The sequence below is a fragment of the Aphelocoma coerulescens genome, assembly GCF_041296385.1.
Source record: "Aphelocoma coerulescens isolate FSJ_1873_10779 chromosome Z unlocalized genomic scaffold, UR_Acoe_1.0 ChrZ, whole genome shotgun sequence".
Classification (NCBI taxonomy): Eukaryota; Metazoa; Chordata; class Aves; order Passeriformes; family Corvidae; genus Aphelocoma; species Aphelocoma coerulescens.
Window position 1 is genome coordinate 54,437,530 of NW_027184085.1, and position 22,210 is coordinate 54,459,739.

Sequence of the window (22,210 nt, forward strand, 5' to 3'; positions counted from 1 at the left end):
AGCAGAAAAAAAGACACTTATACCATATCAAGTCTCAGCATCAAGAAGTGTGGTGTCATTTATTAACGTTCATATCTGTGTGGTTGAATTAACACTGAAAGATCTTATACTCTAATAGCATAATGCATAGTTATCTACTGTTGAAACAAACACACTCAACAATGATGGAGTTGATTGGGAGAGGTCTGCTGTCAAAAATCTTCACTTCAGTATCTGATAGACCAATGAAAGCTCTGAGAAAGAGGATAAACTTGTTGAAAAACAAAGAGCAACAGTGTAAACCCTGTATGCTTTTGACAAGATAATTAAAGCCTCAGCAAGACAGAATTTTAAGCTGTTCAGTCATAATGAGAACATACACACAAAAAGGAAAAGAGCATGTCACCCAACCAAACATCATGTACGAAGAAAAGTGTAGAAACCACTTTCAGTTAATAGATGTCATAGAAGAGACTACTTGGGTAGCAAACTGTTTACAGAAATTTATTGTGACCTTAAATAGAAGAACTAATTTTCAAAATGGGGAACTTTAGTTACACAATTCACAAAATACTTCAAATCTGATGACCAGATGAGTCAAATTCTGCATATACAAAAATGACATTTTGCTGGATGTACTGTACTGCTGCTATGAAATCTCACACTGCTTTTGGACAATTTGGCCACAGGAGAGAATTGGAGGAGGGAAGAAAAGAAAAAGAGATCAGTAATGCTGAAAAGTCAGCCAGTAACATTGTCGTGGTCTTTGATAAGAACTAAACCTGACAACTTCAGGTTTTTGTCAAAAGCTTTTAATTAGAAAAAAACCCACAACTCTCCTTTCCAGCACCCACCCACACTGCATTGACTAAAATAGACTATGGAGGCTACAGACAGTTTCTCCCAGATCACCAGAATACATAGTACTGAATAGCAGAGTTATCCCAATTTCTTTAGCCTTTGTCATTTTTTTTGTGTTGAGATCATATTTGTTTTAAAAAGAGCTTAAATTCTATTTTTACAGGCAGTGATGCTTACTGAATATATTCTCTAGGTGTGTGCTAGGCAGCACCATAGCAGGGTAGAAATAGAACCTGTATCCAACCACAGAGCTGTAAGCCTGCAGTATTATGCAACATCCTTCAGTCCACCCTGTTTTAAAAAAAGTTTCCAAGCATTGAGTAATGTGGCTTTGCAAGCCAAGATGGGCCCTGGAGGGAAAAAAACCCACAGAAAACCCTCAATACAAACTTACAGAGCCTTCATTGTACAAATAATATGCACACACAAGAGACAGTTCATATAATCCTAGAATGGCCTGGGTTGGAAGGGACCTGAAAGATCACACAGTTTGACCCACATGCCATGGGCAACAACACCTTCCACCAGACCAGGTTGCTCAAAGCCCCATCTAACCTGGCCTTGAACACTTCCAGGGATGGGAAGTCCAAAACTTCTCTAGCCAACCTGTTCCAGGGTCTCACCACCCCCCTAGTAAAGAAATTCTTCCTAGTATCTAATCTAAACCTACTCTCCTTCAGCTTAAGGCCATTTGCCCTTGTCTTATTGCTCTTGTGAAAAATCCCTCTCCAGCCTTCTTGTATCTCCCTTAGGTGCACAGCTAGAAAAACATTTTACACAGTAGATTTAATGGAGAAATTACATGCTTTGCTTCCCCTAAAAGCTCTGATTCTCACAAAAGGACAGACTAGCTGTGCTTGAAGCAGATTGGAAATGAAACACAGGACCTAAAAGTGTTACCCTGATGAACTATCTTAGACTAAGCATGAAATACTATGGAATAAGAATGATCACTAACTTGAGACTAAAGTATTAGCCTCCCTGTAAGAGCTCTTTTGGAGCCAGGCAACTCATACTGCTACCTTAACGCTACCCTTAAGATGCTTGTTCTCATTGTCACTGGACTGTTTCTCTCTGGTTTTTTTGCAGCACCTGAGTTTACAGTCAACAGCAAAGGCATTGGTCTGGAAATGTTCTTTGGGACAATTTGCTTTTCTGAGGTCTCTTCTTCCCTCAGTATCTACCTCCCACACCTTCTCTCACCTACGTATTCTACCACAAATTCCACTTTCATTATCTTTTGTTTGGACAGCCTTGTACTCACCTGCTCCATGCCAAAGAACTCAAGTACAAATATCTCAGCACAGTTAAGAAAATGGAAGTGGGAATTTTTATTTTATTTTCAAAGCACACATTATCTTCTTTCCACCTCTGTAAATGGGTGAGCCCTGGGGCTATAGAGAAATCTTTTGGGACTGATCCAAACCATATAAGAAACTAGATGTTGGTAAATGCACCAGTTACTGCCCTTTGTCTTTCCGCTTGCAAGTACTAGAACCAATTCTGGTATAAAAACATTTATATCTGTTCTATCTAAAAGTTGTATTTTAGTTTTCATTTTCCAAGATGGACACTTATATAAACTGCTTAGGGAAAAAAAATACTGTGATTATATTGCAGGGTTAACAACAGCAAACAAGAATTCAAGATGGGATTTATTTTTTGGTTAAGGAGTAATGGGAGAAGACAACAGGCAGGAATTTCACTTTCTCACACCTTCTCAGGCAGACTTGGTCAAAAAATAAGCAGATTATGGCCACCAAAAGCTAGCATTTTCCCCAGAATGCTCATCAAATATATAAGTATCACAGACAAAATAAAGAGTTACACATGGGGACTTCATATGTAGCCTTGGAGAATAAGCATTTTGCTGAAACCTGCAATTCAGTCTAAACTGAATCAGATTTTTCTCCTTATAAAGGCACCTGCACTCAGAGACTGGTAATAGCGTAATTTACTGGGTGGGAGACAATTAAATCCTTGCCAGACTGGCTGAGAATTCTAGCTCAGAAAGAGGTACTGCAGTCCCCTCATATTTCTATCTATGGCCTTAGACTACTATCTCTTTCCCACCAATCCTGAATTTTGGATGCAAGAATAAGAGGGTCTAAATTAGTGTTGTGCAACACAGAGAAGGGCAACCAAAGGAGTATGAAAGAAAAGCAATCTACAAGACAGTTGAGAAACAGGAAACTGAAAGCAGACCATCTTTTTCAGCTGCTGGCCACATTTTTTAAAATCTTTGTGCAACAGATATGAATTTGGATCCTAGGACTAGTGTCTTGGGGTGACTTTATGGTGTTGTATCCTGTATTGCTGCCCTACGCCCAGAAATTAATTTTGTGCCTTTCTATGCCTGAGAGGGGAAAGAGAAGTGTACTTTTTCAAAACAGTTTGCAGCTTGTTTTCATGTTCCAAGGACACAGAGATAAAACCTGTCTGCTTCTGCAGCAGTGGCAGTGAGAGTGGGGAAGGCACCCGGCTTGTTTTCAGCCAGTTTTTCAGCTCCTTTCTCTTTCTCTGGAGAGAGACAGAGTTGAACTTTTGTTTCCTGGGACTTTGGTTTTTCCTTTTTTTTTCCTCTGCTGGGCTGTTTCAACATCAGAATACATTGGGAGGAATTTCCACCAAGGCCTTGGCCCTGGAGGTGGGCCCACTACCCCATCCCAGCTCCAAGGAGGGGGAGAGAGAGATCTATGGAAGGACTCTGAAATTTTCCCAGGTTTCTCTCAGCAGAGCAAGAGGTTTCATTATTTAGCATTATTATCCTTTTCCCATGTGTTTGTTAAATAAATAGTTTTTATCTCTTTCACTTTCCTTCGAGGAAAATTTATTTTTTCCCAAACCTGGTGGGGGAGGGCTGGTTGTAACCTGCCTTCTCTCAGAGGATGTATTTACAAATTTGCCCAAACTGGCACAACTAGAAAAGAGTACAGCACAGTAAAAGACAAACAAAAGAGTTTTTAATGATAAGGTCCCACATCTCTCATCACTGAAGCCCCTCATCCCTGTCACAAATAAAGTAGTCATCAACTACTCTATTGGCTTAGAGTTATAGAACAGATTTCCATCCTACTGAAATAAGAATTTCTGCCCTGCTCATGAGAAAGTTTAGGTGTTGCTGACCTTCACTTCTTGCTGAAGATGCGCATTAACCCTCTTAAAAGACTTTTGATATGAAAAGCTTTTGCTTAGATGCCCATGTATGCTGAAGGGAAAAACAGAAAATAAGGTGTTATTAGCTGCACAATTACAAGACCAGAAAAACCCAAAGCAATAGATAAGAACACAGGAAAATGTAAGAGAGTACAGCCATAATTACATTTATTAAAAGACATGCTACAACAACTAGAGTTAGGAAAAGAGTTAGGTATAGCTATCATGTAATCAGAAAACACACTAACCTAAAAAACCAGAATATATTACAGCACAAACAAAATCAAATTCACCATGCACTACACAGTCACAAAATAGGTTTCTTTAATACATCTTACATCTTCTTTCAGTTTTAAGTCATCTCCACAGACATGGAATACTTTTCATGCAATGCCACAAGATGCTTTACAAATGAAAGCTGTTGCTTATTAAAATATACAGACAATCTTTTTATATAAAAACATTTTACATTTCCATTTGTTTCCCCAAACACTCTTTTGCCAGATTTAAAAACAAGAAAACCAAAAACCAAACAAAACATGATGGTACAGATATTTACAGTATTTTCTTGTGTTAGAGGAACATTTTTATAAACCAAAAGGAACTTCTATGAACAGATCATGTAAAATGAAGGAATGACAGCAATTTTTAGAGATGTTTATTGTGTCTTGAGTACAGGACTAAAAGCAATGCATTAACTTTTTGCATTCTCTCACACCATTTGGTTCACATTACAGTTTCATTTTCCACTCTTTCTACCACCAGTAATAGTCTCAAATAGAGGCCACTTTGCATTGGGTCTTCCCATCAGAAAAGAGTGTGAGAGAAAACAGGTTTTCATATATCTCAGTAAAACCAGAACAGTCTTTGGTCAGTGAGTGCAATGACATTCTGATGCAAGAATCTGCTTGGTTAGCAACTTTTGTCTTGTGCTGCTGCAGAACTTCTGCAGAAAGTGGGTAACATATTCAAAAAGAATTGGAAAGTGCTTCAAATGAAGTTCATGTGTGGTAGCTTCCCACTCATAAATAAAGCAGAGTTTCCAAGAACTGAAAAACTGCTTACAGTGATGACATTAATCTGCTAACGTAAAAGCTTTTTTCATTTATCAAGGACCTTCAATTATGTTAGCATTTAATTTCTTTGGGAGTGCTCCTAGCACAACATGTCATTATTATCTGAAGTTGGAAATAACATTGAGTTATGCTTGGATTTCTACATATTGCAGTACAAAAGAAAAAGCTGAAATGGGAAAGGCAATAGAATAATTAAATATGTATTGAAACAGCTGCAGTTCACTTCTTGTATAGTCAGTAGACAATATTAATTTTCCACAATATAAATATACATTTTCCAGAGGGGGAAAATGTATTTATTATACTTAAGACATGTACAAATATGAAAAACTCTACATATAAAACTACTGAAGGCACAAAAACTTTGGTCCAATTTTGTTCCTATATCACATCCCCCATCAATAAAACTCTGAAGTTAAATACTTCAGAAATTTTCTATTCTAACTATTACGATTTGCTTTGAAAAGAGCAGGCAAACAATCTTGTATACAGCAAAGCTACAGAAGATGAAGTTAATTTAAAGACAAAATTCTGTGTAATCTGACTAGTATCCTTTCAGCACAACAGTAACAATAGTTACAACAGTTCAATAGTTGTGCTCTGCCTAACAACATATCAGGGCCAAAGGTTAAGGCAATACAATGCTTTTTGTAGGAAGCTGACCTCCCATTTCAAAAAGAGAAGTATAAGCTAACAGCATAAAATGACAAGTAGTAGGTCTACATCTCTTATCCCCAACTTATCATGTTCCTACTGACATAAATCAGAGGAGGGAAAAATAATTGATCACACAGTTCTCACTGGCAGTACTATCCACAAACACTAATAGTTTTCTAGGCATACAGACACAAGTTTGCTGTCTGTAATCAGTAATGTCACAAATAGGCAAATCTCCACAGATATGTGGAATATCTTCCAAATAAAAAGGACCTCAATTTATCAATACACAAAACCAGTGCAACTTACAGGACCAGCAGACAAGGCAACTGAGTCAAATTATGAGTCAAAGTTTAAAAATCTGGTTCTGATATTTCAAGAGTTATGCAGAAATTCGAAGAAGCAGAAGTTTTACCACTATATAACAAATCAAGGATCATTTGAAAAGGCACTTAGCTGCTCCTGGGTTGTTACAAAGGCCTTATTACACTTTGAATCAAGTGTGCATCCATCAAAAAGAATGGACTAGGAGGTAACTAAGAGTGGATTCAAGGGCATGACATATACAAAGGCATAACCATACAGTCATAGAATCATAGACTATGCAGAGGTGGAAAGGACCCACAAGGATCATCAAGTCGAGCTCCTGGCCCTGCACAGGATAGCCCCAAAGAATCACATCATGTGCCCAACTTACACTGTGCACATTATCAGATACTTCACCAATTATTTAAACAGACATTAATAACATATGCTAAAGTAATTATAAACCTATCTTTAACAACTTAAGGCCACAGTATAGAGAAGATGAAGCCAGAATCCTCTTCAGAGTTATACAGTTAACAGATAAAAAGGCAAAAGACATAGGATGCAGTATGTTTAAAGCCTAGTTACATATTAGGAAAGCAAATTCACAGTGAGGACTGCCCAACAGAATAGCAAAGAACAAAGAATTTGTTCCATTTGATTTTTTAAAATTTACATGGACAATTCTTTGAGTAACTGCTTAAAGTTGTCCATAATCTGACTGAAAAGTAGGACCAAGGCCTTTGGAGGTTCCTTTCTATCTACATCACTGTAAGAATCTGTAGAATAATACCATTCTTTCCCAAATCTTGCTCTTTTCACAGATATCAAGGGATCTACTATTATATGCTTTAGAGAATCAAGAACTGAGATGCAACTGCGCTTTTGCAGTCAGGCACTAATGAGTCAAGCACAAAGTATAAAAAATATTTCTTTTACCATGATCCTTCATTAATAATGCATTGTGATAACTAAGGGGTTACGTTTGTGCTTTCAATTATTCAAGGCAGAACACTAGATGGGAAAAACTAGCCTTAACTAGTGCCTTCATGCTGCTAAGCAAATGTTAAAATGTACTGTCAAGTTACAAAGCTTGTCTGCACATCTTGTAAAAGCAGATCTCCCTAAGAGGCAGCATCTTTCAGATACACACAAATCTAGAAGTGTGTTGACAAGAATAATTCTGTTGAAGAAATAGAACAATAAAGGTGAATCAAAAAGATACACAATACTTGTGTCACAAAACCAAAAAGCAAACATAATAAATACCCACATTCAGATTTTCCCTAAGTTAAAAATTTTTAAGATTCTGTCAGTCTTTTCATCAGTGCTCACAGTCAGAGGGAAGGTATTTGAAAGGGCCAATCAAATCTGGCGAATCAACAAATGCTTCTGAGGCTGTGTCCCAGCCAGGGGTTTGGCTGATCCGGCCATAGAACTTGCTTTCAGAAACTGGGTCTGCTGAGGGCTGATGGGGTGCACCTGTAAGAAGAGGGGAAGAGCATCTTCTGCCACAGGGTTGCCAAGCTGGTGAGAAGGGCTTTAAACTAAAGATGCTGGGGGGGAAGAGAACCTCAGTCTACCCCACTCCCCAATTTGGTGCCAGTGCCAGCAACAGATATCCAGAGCCTGAAGAGGGATCACAGGTCAGCAGAAAAGCACCTGAAGAACAACACAAAGAAATTCTAGCCACTCCAGCCAGTAACTCAGCTTCATTAGGGTCTCAACTCCAAAGCATCTATGCAATAGCACAAAGGAAGGAGAATAAACAAGAAGAGTTAGAGCTGTGGGCATGCCAGCAGGCTATGATCTCAGTTGCATGTCATGGACAAACAGTGGGATGGCTCTAAAGAGTGTTGGAATGGAAGGATAAAGGCTCTTCAGGAAGTACTGGAAGGGTAGGCAAGGAGGTTGTGTTGCCCTCTATGTCAATAATGAGCTGGAGTTCATGGAGCTTCACCTGGGGATGGATGAGGAGCTGACTGAGAGTTAATGGGTCAGGATTAAAGGCAGGCAAGGGACAGGTGACTTTACAGTGGGAGTGTGCTACAGATTGTCTGACCAAGGAAGACAGAGAACATGAGGCCCTTTACAGACAGAGAGGAGCAGCCTCATGTACACAAACCTTGTTCCTCATAGGGAACTTCAACCACCCTAATATCTGTCAACACAGCAGCACATAATCCAAGAGCTTCCTGGAGTGCCATGATGATAACTTCCTTCTCCAAGTGATAGAAGAGCCAAGGAGAGGAGGTGCTATGCCAGACCTGTTTCTCCCAATGACGAGGGGCTGGTGGGGAATGTGAAGCTCAAGGGCAGCCTCGACTGCAAAGACCATGAAATGGAGTTTGAGATCCTTAGGGCAGCAAGGAAGGTGCACAGAAAGCTCTGTACCTGGACTTCAGCAGAGCAGACTCTGGCCTCCTCAGGGATCTGCTTTGTAGAAAATCATGGGATAAACACCTGGAGGGAAGAGGGGCCCAAGGAAGATGGTTGATATTCAAGGATCACCTCCTCCAAGCTCAGGAGTGATTATCCCAACAAAGAGGAAGTCAGGTAAAAACATCAGGATGACATTAGATGGACAAGGAACTCCTGGATGAACTCAAACACTGAAAGAAAGGCTACAGAGAATGGAAATAACGACATGTAGCCCGGGAGGAAAAGAGGTTTTCTGAGCAGCCTAAGTCTATGAAACTGTGAAAACTAAAGCTTCCCTTGAAAAGAGGAAATATAGCCTACATTTGGAAAAAGAGAAATAAGGTAGACCCAGGGAACTATGTCTGTGAGTCCTACCTTGGTTCCCAGTAAGATTCTGACATAGATGGCTTCACTACAGGCAAATCATGCCTGACAGATTTAGTGGCCTGCAACAGAGTTACAGCAATGGTGGATAAGAAAAGAGCAACTGATGTCATCTACCAGGACTTGTGCAAAGCATGACACTGTCCCACAAAATATCCTTGTCTCTAAACTGGAGACATGGACTTGATGCGTGGACCTGGAAAAGGAATTGGCTGGATGGTCACATTCAAAGAGCTGTAGTCAACAGCTTGATGTCCAAGTGGAGTCCAATAATGAGTGGTGTTGTGAAAGGATAAGCACTGCTACCAGAGCTGTTAAACACTCTTGTTGGTGACATGGACAGTGGAATCAAATGCACCCTCACCAAGTTTGTTGACAACACCAAGCTGTGTGGTACAGTCAATACACCTGGAGGGAAAGGATACCATCCAGAAGGACTTGGACAGACTGTGAGGTGGGCCTGTGAGACGCTCACGAAGATCAATCCATAGCATTCTATGATTCTGTGAAATCCAAAAGGTAACATCCCTAAGGGGAATACTATTCCTAAGCCAGTTGAACTTTCCAGTACATTGTACATTCTGCATATTCATATAGTTGTGTTGTATGGCACTTGTTATAGCTACATCTGTACAGTCAGATTGGCTGCTACTGTTGAGGAACACATTTGCTGAGGTAGCTCAGGGTGCAGCTGCAGCAGGAGCTGGCAAGCTACTACTGGGATGATTTTGCAAAAATAATTCAGAGGGAAAATCTGAGAAAGCTCACTACAGAATACTCGGATCATGGTAGAAACATACTCTTTCTTCTAGAAAAATAAACTCATACAATTCAGATGAATGAAAACAATTATGAGTGGCAAAACATTACAGCAGAAACACTCTGCAATAGTTAGAAGTAAGTAAATACCATGTTTGAAAGAATAGGTCTCTAAAATGTGGTAAAGTCAAATTAAATTTATTTTCAGTTAATTTATGTAAAAGAAAATGCTAGGAAAAAAAAGCCCTTAAAATGAGATTTAGCTCTTAAAAATGCTATCAGAAGTCATTAGTATTCATCTGTAAACTCATGACCAAACTTAAGTGCATCTCAGCTCATTCCCCAAAGAGAAACCAAGATTCAGTATCAAACATACTTACAAAGGAAAGAATGGTAACATTCTATTACCTAAAGTTTAATACCAATAAAGAAATGCAGAAACCTGAAAGAAAATATTATGATACAGCCAGTGTCTCTCAAAAAGTCAGACAAAGTCCAGAAACTGAACTGGATTTGCTGTTTGGCTTTCCTATATGGGTTTGTTTGGGTTTTTTATTTTGTCTGGATGTGAATTTTTTATCGGTGAAGTACTACCACCAGAGAAGTGCAACTAGGTAAGTTTAAAGAATCCCTACGTGATTACACAACGAATGAAACCTCATTCCCATCTATATGCAATCTCCATAAGAAAACACAAGGAACTGGAATTCAAAGTGTTAATTAATGAAAAAAAAAAAAAAGTATCTTGAAGTATCATGGAAAATGTTTTCAAAAAGATGAAGAGGAGAATTTTCACAAAGCCCACAATATTTTTGCAAGATACTTCAGGTAACACTCTAATCTATTGTATCATACACACACAGTAAGGCACATAATAAGAAATTAGGTAAATACACAGTAATTTAAGTATTAGACTTTAGAGTGGTAAAAAATCTCGAGGTTTAATTTTTCTGCCCTGAAAGATGACCTTAGCAAAAATAACTTCTTAGAAACTTGAGAAACCATCATAGACCTGAATATTTTCCGTAAGATTGCAAACACTTAAGTATTTAGAGAAATGTAAAAAATTATTTTAAATCAGGACCATTTTCTTGTTTTACTTTCTCCAAGGTACTATTACATATCCCTTCATAGCAGAAATAGGACATCAAAGTTCCAACCCATGGTCAAGTCAACCTAATTCTCCAATACATCTTGAAGAAACTTGTCAAACACCTTTTATTCCACAGAGAGAAGGCACTGCCTTCTCTCTAATAATTTAATCTATAAGAACAGCACAGACTTTTTACTTTTATAAACAAGTTATTTGTAAAGATTTTCCAAAGTATGAACACACACCTTGGTAACATAAATACTACCTAGAGGATACTCACAGTTACTGTTTGCTTTTCTTCAAGAAACCCGAGCACTATTTCACATTCAAATTAGTGTTTAATCTGCACAGAGTACATTTACCATTTCATTAAACATACTCGTTTGGTATATGTAAAAGCACTCTACATTTTTTTGTAAGGCTGATTTCAAACAAAAGCTGAAAAAACATTCTCAAAATACCATTTTAAGTAGGAAATTTGATGATAAATATTTTTCCTAAACTATTTCACAGAAGAATCTTTCTAGGTATGACATACTTGCAGCTAGAATCAGAAAAAATTATCACTTAATTCTTTGTGTATGAATGAGGGTTTTTTTAAGAGACAGAGTTGGTCACAGCTGTCTCAGTCTCTGTTTGAAGATTTTACTAAACCATTATGCAGCCTTAAAGGGAAAGTTCACAGAAAAATCAGATTGTAGATTTTGAGAAGGAAACTCTGAGATGTTGGTTTTCTCCAAAGTCATGATTGTGAAGCTCAATGAGAGCATGAACTGCTTCTTCCACAGAGCCCAGCTGGATAAGAGCCATTTTGCAATCTTTCCTGAAGTACAATAAAAACCATTATTAATCCTAACCAAATTTTCACTAGCCAACACAGAAAAGTGACATAAGTGGTTTTTTTTTCTCAGCCATATCACACACACTGGACACTTGTACAGCAAAAAAAAAAAAGAACTATTTATGCACCTGCTAAAATGTAAAGACAACAAAACTACATAAATTTTGCAAATCTATGGCTTAAAGCCATGTCATTCTTTCATTACTCTGGACTTCAAAAAGCTAGATCAAAATAAGGCTTGAAAACCTCTAAGAAATAGTGGCATTGTCCATATAGGTGGGATTATTCTAGCAGGCATGATTGTACTAAAATAACGATGTCAAGTAACCTTAATAAATGTAGATACATTGTCATCACTGTCATCTTTTACATGGCATTTTACATACACACAACTTGTGTTTTTTCAAGAAGTGAGCAGTTTCCTTAAACTTATTTTACTTTGAACACATACGGAATTTGTCAAAAGGCTGCTTATTTTTAGTTTAGTTAACGCTAACAAAGTATTCCATTTAAAATTTTAAGATCAAAAGTATCATAAAAATTGTGATAGGTGTACTGCTTTTGCCTATAGCTATACATATATGGAACCCCGCCTATAGTTACATACACATAGAAAGTCACAAAAAAGCAATTAGCTGTTTTCCAGGGTGAAAACTTGCTTAGCAATTTTACAAGAGAACTTACTGAAAAAATTTGAAGCCTCTCACAGTAGATCCTTTACTTGTAAAAAGATTCTTCAAATCATCGACAGTAACAGAAGGCCTAATTGAAAAAAACAAAAAACAAACAAAAGAAAAACTCACCCCAGCTTGTAGAAGAGCACAGAGTTCTCTAATAATATCAAGATCTCAATTTTGGCTTCTAAATTAGTTCTTGCTAATTTGTTCAAATTTATCTCCACCAATTCAAACCATGTCAACACTTCAGCCCAAAACATTTGCCTTTTACTCTACATTTTAGTAACACATTGTGCTACAAAAATATTTTAGATGCACTCTATTGTTTTTCATCCAAGCCTGTTTCTTTCTCCGTTAAATTCAGATTGCATAAAAATCTCGTAAAATCTTAAAGAATACATTTCATCTTGCATTTCAATTTGTGCAAATGTGCTTCACATTTCAGTTTTCAAAGATTTTCATTTTACTCAGAAAGCTGTTTTCAAAGCGTGTTATAATTTCTTTTCTTACTTGGGCAAAATGCCGTAGTTTCTTTTTTTCCCTTCCTGCACAGCTGCCTAACAAGAGATGCCTGTAAAAACTTTTGTTTGGCTGTTACTCCACACACTGTTGACAACATTCTAGACATAAAAAAGATTATTTCAGTCTTAAAGAGCACACTAAATACTTTTTTCTTTCTTACAACTTGCTCTCCACATAAGAGGTCTGAATTCTGTAGAAACTATTTTTTAAGAAGTGTTAGAATTATTAAAAACTGTACCTGTATTAAATAACAACGTCAATGATGAATTTGTTGTGATGTACATTACCTCAAAAAACATCTTTAACCTTTGTGAAAATTCATGACACACAATTTAATATGTAAAAACCAAAAGCATACTCTCAAGAAAATGTAAACTAATCAAATTCAAAGAAGGTAATTCACTCAGTTATCCTCTTTGCTAATGATAAAAAAGGGACAGTTAAAGGATTCATGTGTTGTTAATTACATACCAGAAGCACCCACAGCAGAACAAATCGTTAAAGGCCAAGGAAAGAAAACTAAAACTTATGTCAGACTTTGTAACTTGACAACAACCTAAAAAACATCTTTCCAAGAAGATCACATGTAGATACTCACGGGATGTTTGAGAGATGCAAGGTGGCAGATGGAGGAAAGATATTTTGGAAGTTCTTAGAGCAAGGATTTTTAAAGCGATGTAAAGGGCTATTGCTATAGTCCTTTGTCAGACCTTTGTCCTCTTGTCCCTCCCGAGGAAGTTGAATTGTCTGGTATTTTGAAAGAGTAGCACGCAGGACTCTTCCATAAAGCTTCTGTCCATTCAAGTAGTTGATAGCTAACCAGTGGAAATGTAATTTGAACAGGAATTAATGGAGGGGGAAATCTAGGCAATTCTTGGAATACTGTTTTCTACTTAGTGTCAGATTTCACATTCTGAACTTAAACTGCAACTTCCACATCAACCAGGTGGGCTATGTCAGAACACTACATTTAAAAAAGGTATAAGGATGCAATATAATCTCCAGTTCAAATGACAAAAAAACATAAAACAGCATTTCAATACAGAACAGTTGATTATTCTTAAATAGCTAGATATAAGATAAATCACAGGAAAATAATATAATGTATTGTTAAAATAAATGACAAGAAAATTGTATGCTTTAATTCTAGTATTTACTAGGTTGAGATTCACAGGACCTTTTTTTAAAAGCCTCTAAGAGTATTATCAAAGTTTGTATGCAGTAATGCAGCACAGTGATGAATTTAATGTTTATGCTTGTCACTCACTAACAGGTGGCAAATTCCTTCTTTATAACAAACTCCTGTTAGCTTGAAGCATAATTGTGCCTTAAAAATCAATACCTAATTGAGCCTGGCTTGCATCTGCCATCTGAACCAAAGCAATTCCTCTTTTCTTAAACATGATCTTCACGCGATGCACATCACCATACACACCTGTGGAAATCCAGAAAGGAATTTTTTTCAGAGCACTACTATGAAAAGCACAAGGCCAAGTCTGTTTCTTTTGACTAACATTAATGCTACAATCATCTCATTAAACAGGTTGGTCAAAATATTAGTATAAGGAGAGTTTTAAAGTTTGTGTATTTTTTTCTGAGGCTCAAAAGTGGAGGAAAATCCCCAGTATCCTAGTCATACTACTACTGCATGTTTATGTTCAGTTTTTAAATAGTGCAATAGTTGTCAAAGTCCTCTTAATTGAGGTATTTTAAAATATTATTCTGACAAACATTGCCCCCTGCAACTGATGTATGAGCCAATTCTGTACAGCATTTCCTCTGATGCAACCTCTGTTTTTTCATCTTACTTTGCTTTCCCATTTTTTGTAGTAAACAAATTGGACCACACACCGAAATTCTTCTGACACTAACTGCTTTGCAGTTTTGCTACCTGTGGCTTATAACTTCTGACTCCACTTATTGCCATTTAAAAACCAGTGCATTCTCTCAGCGCATTTTCTGGACATGAACAGGACAATGGAGTTTGAATTAACCAGCATGGGTCAGACAAATAAAAAGAAACACTAGCCCTGTCTCAAGGTATATTTGACATATCTTACCAAATAGGATGAAAAGTCCATAAGGTGTGATGGCCTGTTTAAATGATAAAATGAGTATATTATTTCTAAAGCCATGCAAATAAAGACATCTATTCCATAAGTGCATGGTAAACAAAAAGAATGGAGAGATACTGCATACTAATACATAAATCTGTCTCTCCAAAAGCCACTCCCTCCAATGACCACAGGGTATGGCACTCTTGTTAATACACATTTGCTATGCACATGTAAAATACGTAAACAAGCTAACACTTCAGCTCATGCATTTTCATCACTCAAGAATCATTCCGTCATGCTGTAGAAGCTATTAATATTCTAAGCAGCTTTATTATTTGACCTTATTCTTTGTATGCTAGCAGCTCATTCCCTGAAAAAAAATGAAAGACATTTGCTAAACTAAAAATAAAGCATTAAAGAACTCCTTTCTATTTTGTAAACAGACAATACCAACAAAACTAAACCAAGTTGCTTCAAAATGTGTTTGCTTTGTTTTCAGTTTTGTCCCCATCCCTCTACATGGCCATGACATTCTAAACAGAGACACAGAGAATTCAACTGTTTATGCACCAAGCATATAGAAAGTGGTATTTAAACTGTATATTCAATTAGAAGCTGTGAACAGGAAGCTAAATATGGAAAGGAATTATTTTTCTTCAGTGTTTCTCAATTAAATTCTTGTGTACCAAGCACCAAAGAAGATAATTTACACTCTAATGCAGCCAAAATTTTTTCAACTGAGGCAAAGGTTTTGCCAGCACTAAAAATACTTGCATATCAGAAGCGCTACTTGCACTCTCTTGCACTATTCCTTCTCAGCTCAACTTCTCAAATGTGCACCAAACATACCTAAATTATTCAAAAATAGAAGATATTACAGCCTAAGTGTAAGCCCATGCCCATTTATCAAGGGCATTTAGTAGTAGAGAACAATCAGTGTAAAATTTAAATTCATCAAGAGTTTATTCTTCTAGCCCAAATATTTTAATTCAGGATGGAGGTCTCTGTTTTATAAAGAAATTCCTTATTCAAATGAGACCACGGTATATCTTCTTTAAAAAAAAAAAAGGGGGGGGGAGTGAAAGACAAAACCAGATAATTTAAAGGCCATGAAGGCATGTTTAAATGCACACTGAAACCCTGCAACAGGAGAGAAATAGGAACTGAAATAAGGTCAACCAGATTTCCTATGCAGAGAAAAAGAAATGACAGGGGTCAGACTACCAATACTGAAGGACAAGTGTTACAGAACTGCCAAGAAACAGTATCTTAAAAGGATAAAAATAAGAATGTACAACAGCATTAATTGTTGGAAATTAATGCTGTTATACATTCTTATTTTTATCCTTTTAAGAAGTTGCGCATTACTTAATACACTGCTATTGTATCATGCAATACAGCACTAAGTTCTACATGAATTCTTAGCTATGATTATTGTAATGTAAAGCATCAGTGTCCTAAAAAGAGCTCCAACCTATGCTTCACATATACTTATTCTTGAGAAGCACACTCCTTACACATTCAGAAAATCATCTTAAATAGTCAGCTGCAGAAAGCACACCCGCAGCCATCATCAGAAACTCACTGCTACATTGAAAAATCTAAGAAAACATGACTTGTCTTACAGCCCTATCTGCAGCTGGTTTTTTGATGCTTACTGTGAATTTGGCTGTTAATACGAAAACAGAAACACAATTACTTAAAGAAACTGGTGAACAGATTTTTAAACCTCAGAATATGAAGGTAACTTCCATTTTGCCAACAACTCCTAACAGTTTTACAGTTAAATAAATGTATTGAGTGTGTATAACAAGAATTTTAGATCGCTGGAATAGGACTGCTTATCAACAGTCAAACAGAATTGTGTTTTAAGTCATGGCCCTGGTAAAGCTTGATTTTAATTTTGTTAAAAGATGCATATTGCTTTTAATTAAGCCCTGATCAGTGTTCGAATAACATGAGTAAGATTATAGACCAGCCTATGTCATTTCCACTACAAAAATAACTTTCCAAGTTGTCCTTTGTAATTTTACTACCACCATATGAAAAATCAGCTGTGTGGTACTATGACAAGTGAATACATGTACTTATTAACTTTTAAAAATAAATGTAGAGTGATGTCAGTAACAGTGCACTTGTATTCTTTTTCTTCAGTCTGGAAAAGTTGCAAAACTAGAAACACCCTACACATATTTAGAAAGGTTCTTGATTTGGCATGCTTTTATTTCCTTTTCTCTTCCCTTCTTTCCATCTAATTCCTTGGTTTTTAACCAGTGTAATGAAAAATTCTTTGCCTTCTTTACAGATAAAACAGCACACAGAGGAGTCATACTAACAGATGTATCAGTAAATTAGCATATGTATGTTGTTTACATCTTCAAATATTTCTTACATTTGGCCACAGACTTCTCTCCAATTACTAGCTACACTGCTAACATAGGGTTCCTGAAGTAAATTGTGTTAGAAAGCTTTTCACTGATGACTGGAGTTTTTAATATTGCCAGCTACCTAAAATGACTATAGAGCTGTCCTGTTTTTTATATTATCAGCATGGAGAATTCTTCTTATTCCTTCAGCTAATGTCAGTTTGCAATGATTCTGGCAGTTGGTACAAGGTGACACTTGCATCAGTTCCACTAGTCAAACTTACTTCAGGGTTGAGGTTGCTGACTAGTAAAACGGAGTTTCCTGGAATACCAGGAATAGTCATGTGTCCAGGTGCTGCTGACGTGGTGACCGTGAGAGGACCAAGTGCTCCAGGAACAGGCGGAATGGAAGGACCTGGAAGGATATAAATAGCATCACTTGACATCTCAAAGTGGAAAATGTAGAATATAAAAGCAGGTTGTATTTGGCAAAAAAATCAGTATTCGATTTACAAATGCTTTTAAAGAATTTAGTTATTACTAGTATCTGACCAATAAAGCAGGAAGCACCTCCCTTTCAGAGAAAAAGAAATATTCAGCTACACAGACCCAAACAAAAGGGGACATAAATTGCAGCCCAAGATAAAAGAAAAATAATTCAGCATAAAAGTTTATCCTGTGCTAGAAAGGAAAAGATCTCAGTCTAAAAGACTATCTATTTCTCACTTGATAGCCAGTAAAGAGGAGACTTCCCTTTATTTGCTTTGAATGACACGGCAGTTTTATGATTCTTAGAAAAACAAATGCTTTATTTCTTCTCTTGCAGGTAATCTTCATCATGGAATTTAAGTTTTTTGCTTATTGAAAGATACACTACATCAGTATACGGTTTTTATTACAAAAACTCATTTACTGAGTATACATATGAGATAGAGAATTACAAATACTCAAATTAATACTGTGTTCTGATAGCTATATTAAAAAAAAGACTCTGAACAGATGCATTCAGATGGGTCACTAGCCATAACTACAAATATCACATTTTTAGAAAACAAACTTACCTGCACCTTGAGGAAAGCCCAAGGCTGGGGCAAACCCAGGAGGCCCTGTATATGGTGGAAAGATGGTATTTTGGGTGGCTAGAGAGAACAGATACATCTAATTAAAGCGGATTTTGAAAGTTTTGGAAAACAGAAGAGATTTCAGCAATCAGAATCAGCTACCAGCGTTGCTATATTGACTTTATCTGTGATTCCAGATGTTTATAAAATGTTTGGGTTAAAACTCTCATTGAAATACAAGACTATGTTTTACAAAGACAATTTTCAGCTACTTTTGAAGGCAAATATTCTGGTCAGCCTCAACATTATTCTCTAAAATGAAGTCAGGGCAAAATATATTAGACAAGTTTGAATAGGAAAGCACAGCACAGATTAGTATCCATTAAAGTTAATATGACTGTGTTCAGTGGTTTTTATTCACACAATGGACATGTATTCTAGAAATTTTCTGCAAGTAAATATAGTCAAAAATGTTTTGCAGTGATGAGATACAACTCCTGAATATTTCTAAGATCAGTATAAGCTAAACAATACAAATATCTACAACTAATCTGAGATTCTGAATTTTACTAGCTGCTGAAATGCATGAAGTATACATACCCTGCATTTTAAGGAGATGTACTTTCCCAGTTTGTGTAACTTTATAAATAACCAGTGTTTTTTATAGTTCCCCTGGAAATCACAAGCATTAACCAGATTTGGAATAGCAACATATGGAGAGTCCCAGTGTCAAAGATAGCTCAGTGATTTCCACATTAGTATGTGGAGTTAAGTGCTACCAGAATAACACACAAAGCTGTGTTCTAAGAGGCAGTTAGATACAAGTTTGAGCTGTGGATTTGTTCATATGTAAACACACACCAGATTTTATTTTTTTTTAAATGGGGCATGTAATACCAGAAAACACATTCTACAAGCTTGGTAATATGTCTGTTTTACTACCCAAACCTCCGCACCACTGACTAAAATGGAGCAACTAGCAAATGGTTATTGATAGGGATGATACAATACCATAAGAAGTATCTGTTATGGATTACAAAAACAAATGGAACAGACACCACAGATCAAGTATTCATGAATAGTGCATCACATTACACCCTCTCTTATCTGTGGCAACAAAGTGTCTTTCATACAAAAAACTGAATACATTTATCACACCACAGCAAGTAAATATGTTCTTGAAATACACACACTGGTGCATTATACTGACAAGTTCTGGCAATATAGTTATTAATCACTTATTCACAATCCAAGAAAGGTAATGGAAACACTAAAGAAGAAATAGATCAAGAGCTTTTATTCTGCCAAATAAGACCTGCATGTTGCACCCTGATACCAAAATCAGGAATGTAAAAATTGTCAAACTGAGCTGATGAAGAAAGATCTGGAACTCCCTGTTGCCTTTTTTTATTTCTTTTAAAAATTCATTTGCTTCATGGCTATCAGCCTACCTTTCTAAGCAAGCTAATTCACGTATTTCTGGTTACGCTCACTGGATGCAAGAACTCTTTAAATATAAAATAGGCACAAAATCTGCTTGTTTATAGTGCGGTATCTTTTCCACAAAAAGTAAAAGAAAATTAAAGAAAAAAGAGAGGAAAAACAAGTTTCAAGAGAAGTTCAGTTTTGCTATTAAGATAACTTCTAGTCTACAGGAAAAAAAAAGATGTATTATTCTGAGAGTTACCAGTTTTATCTTATCATTCTACATCAAAACTACATCCACTAGTAATAACAGGTAGTGGAAGTACTCACATGACTTAGAACATCTTTTCCTAATGTTCTGTAACTAAGCCTCTCAGAGCATGCCAATGACAGTATGTGCATGTTGTCACCACTGACAGAAAGGCTATGAGCCTATTTCTCCCTGTCTACAGCTATTTTTTACTAGTTTTTTAAAATATTTGTGCAGCTGCTTCACTGTGAATGCACACAGACAAATTTTGGTACAGACATCAGACTATTCCAGCACTTCTTACTCTTACAGTAAACGAAAACAAGGCTCCTAGCAATGAGAAGCTTGGAAGAGTGAGGGGGAAAATATGGAGAAGTGTACAAGTGTTATTCTCCAAAAACATAGTTACTTCTGCCCTACAAGCAAGTGCAGAAATAAACTACTCTAATTGTACTTTTCCCTTCCACTGACATTTCAAAAAGTCCAAGTCTAATTAATTTGAATGTATTAGACCTGTAACAGCACATTTCTATAATCCTGTAAGGCAAATTCCACCCTCCTTCTCTGCCCCAGACTATAATGAGAGTTGTTCATTACATAAAGATCCAAGGCCTGCCTTTAAGGGGAGCAGTAAAGACAAAAATCAAGAAAGTAGTGAGTGCAACTCACTTTCTTATTCTAATCTAAACTAACTAACTCAAGTATACAAAAAATTAATCCAAACCCATTATTTGCCCTAGCTGCCACAGAAAAGTAAAGGAAAATAGGAAATTATTCTCCCACCCTTTTTAGTGTGCTAATCCATTGGACAGCACTTAGATACCTATTAAACAGCTAAGACAGTTCTCAGCTGTGTATTATTGCTAATCATTGTCATTAGAGAGAGAAAAGAATAGCTAAAATCGCTCAAATTGTGTTGTGAGCACTACTCCAGTGTCACTTCAAGCAGACACTGTCTCCCCTATGCCAAAGTGGCTTCTAAAATTTAAGAAAATCTCTTAAATGTTATCTTTTAGAAGATTACTACAGACATATATAAATAAGTACAGAATTTTGAATTTTCTTACAGTTTTGTTTCTTGCAGCATGCAACTACCCTAATATATCAACAAATAGTAGTTAATACCCTTAAAACACTTCTTTTCAAGCAGCTTTAGGCAGCCAGTGTCAACTTGTGATGACTTCCATTCTGATATGCAGTATTCACTACATTACCTGTACCAATGATAGCATTTTACAGCATTTTAGTAGTATTTTGCAGCTTTTTTACAACACTTTAAATTCGCCCATGAGTATTCCTCATGCTATTGTTTCAGATATTCATTTATCATGACTTGGACTTCATGCTTTCCATATAAATTTTACTGGACCTAACAAATAAAAAGGTATGGAAAATGTACCCTTCTATGAACCTGATATGTAGCCAGAGCATACATGTCACATAAAAATTCTGATCTCAGTGTCTATTAAGCACTAGAGGTAAAGGTTTCTTACCAAAGGGAGTAGATAAGGATGTCTCCATGGTTCGCTGGCCATCACCAAAAGGAAGGTCAATGCGAGTGAAATCCCTGCTCTTGTCATTGTTGTACTTCACCGTTAGGTTAGTTAACTTGGAGAAATCAATATGCAGAGTGCAGCACCCAGTGTAGATACTATGGCCATCCAGAGACTGAAGAAAAATAATTATATTTTCAGAGATAAAACACACTGTGGCAGCCACCACTATAAGTCCGTATTTTTTATTGCAGCCTTTCAGTACTTGAAGGTGGCTATAAGAAAGATGAGATCTTTAAGAAGGGCAAGTTGGGATAGGACAAGGGCCAATGGTTTTAAACTGGGAGGGTCGATTTGGATTAGCTATATGGAAGAAGTTTTTTACAATGAGCATAGTGAAACACTGGCACAGGTTGCCCTGAGAGGTGGTCAGTGCCCATTGGACAGGGCTCTGAGCAACCTGATCTAGTTGAAGGTGACCCTGCTCACTCCAGGGGATTGGACTAGACAACTTTTAAAGGTTCCTTCCAACCCAAACCATTCCACTATTATGCAGTTTTCACCTTGCAACTGTATCCAGACAGTAACTCACCTTCTGGTTTTAAAGTCCTCTTTCTAAAGATCAAGTAGAAAATTATGCTGCCACTATTCTTACCTAAACATCGTGTGTAGTTCTAGTGTAGTCTTCTAGTTAGTATTATATCACCTTGAGCCAACTGGACAAAACATAGCTTTAAGCATGACTTGGCTTCCTATGTTTCTAATCTTACTTCTCTCCCACTCAACACACAATATCAGATGGAATAGGAATACTAATTTGGAAATT

General features: G+C 36.7%; 1 protein-coding gene across 1 annotated transcript in view; it reads right to left on the reverse strand.

The window, feature by feature from the left end:
• Positions 1 to 4,147: 4,147 nt before the first annotated feature.
• PTBP3 (polypyrimidine tract binding protein 3) overlaps positions 4,148 to 22,210 on the reverse strand; it is a 44,734-nt gene continuing 26,671 nt past the window's right edge. The window contains exons 8-15 of the mRNA XM_069000787.1: positions 21,385 to 21,559; positions 18,217 to 18,294; positions 17,440 to 17,570; positions 14,793 to 14,826; positions 14,075 to 14,167; positions 13,331 to 13,547; positions 12,218 to 12,295; positions 4,148 to 11,515 (exon numbers count right to left, since the gene is read on the reverse strand). Of these exons, the coding sequence (XP_068856888.1) occupies positions 11,383 to 11,515; positions 12,218 to 12,295; positions 13,331 to 13,547; positions 14,075 to 14,167; positions 14,793 to 14,826; positions 17,440 to 17,570; positions 18,217 to 18,294; positions 21,385 to 21,559 (939 nt within the window). The 3' untranslated portion in view covers positions 4,148 to 11,382. The remainder of the gene's footprint in view (positions 11,516 to 12,217; positions 12,296 to 13,330; positions 13,548 to 14,074; positions 14,168 to 14,792; positions 14,827 to 17,439; positions 17,571 to 18,216; positions 18,295 to 21,384; positions 21,560 to 22,210) is intronic.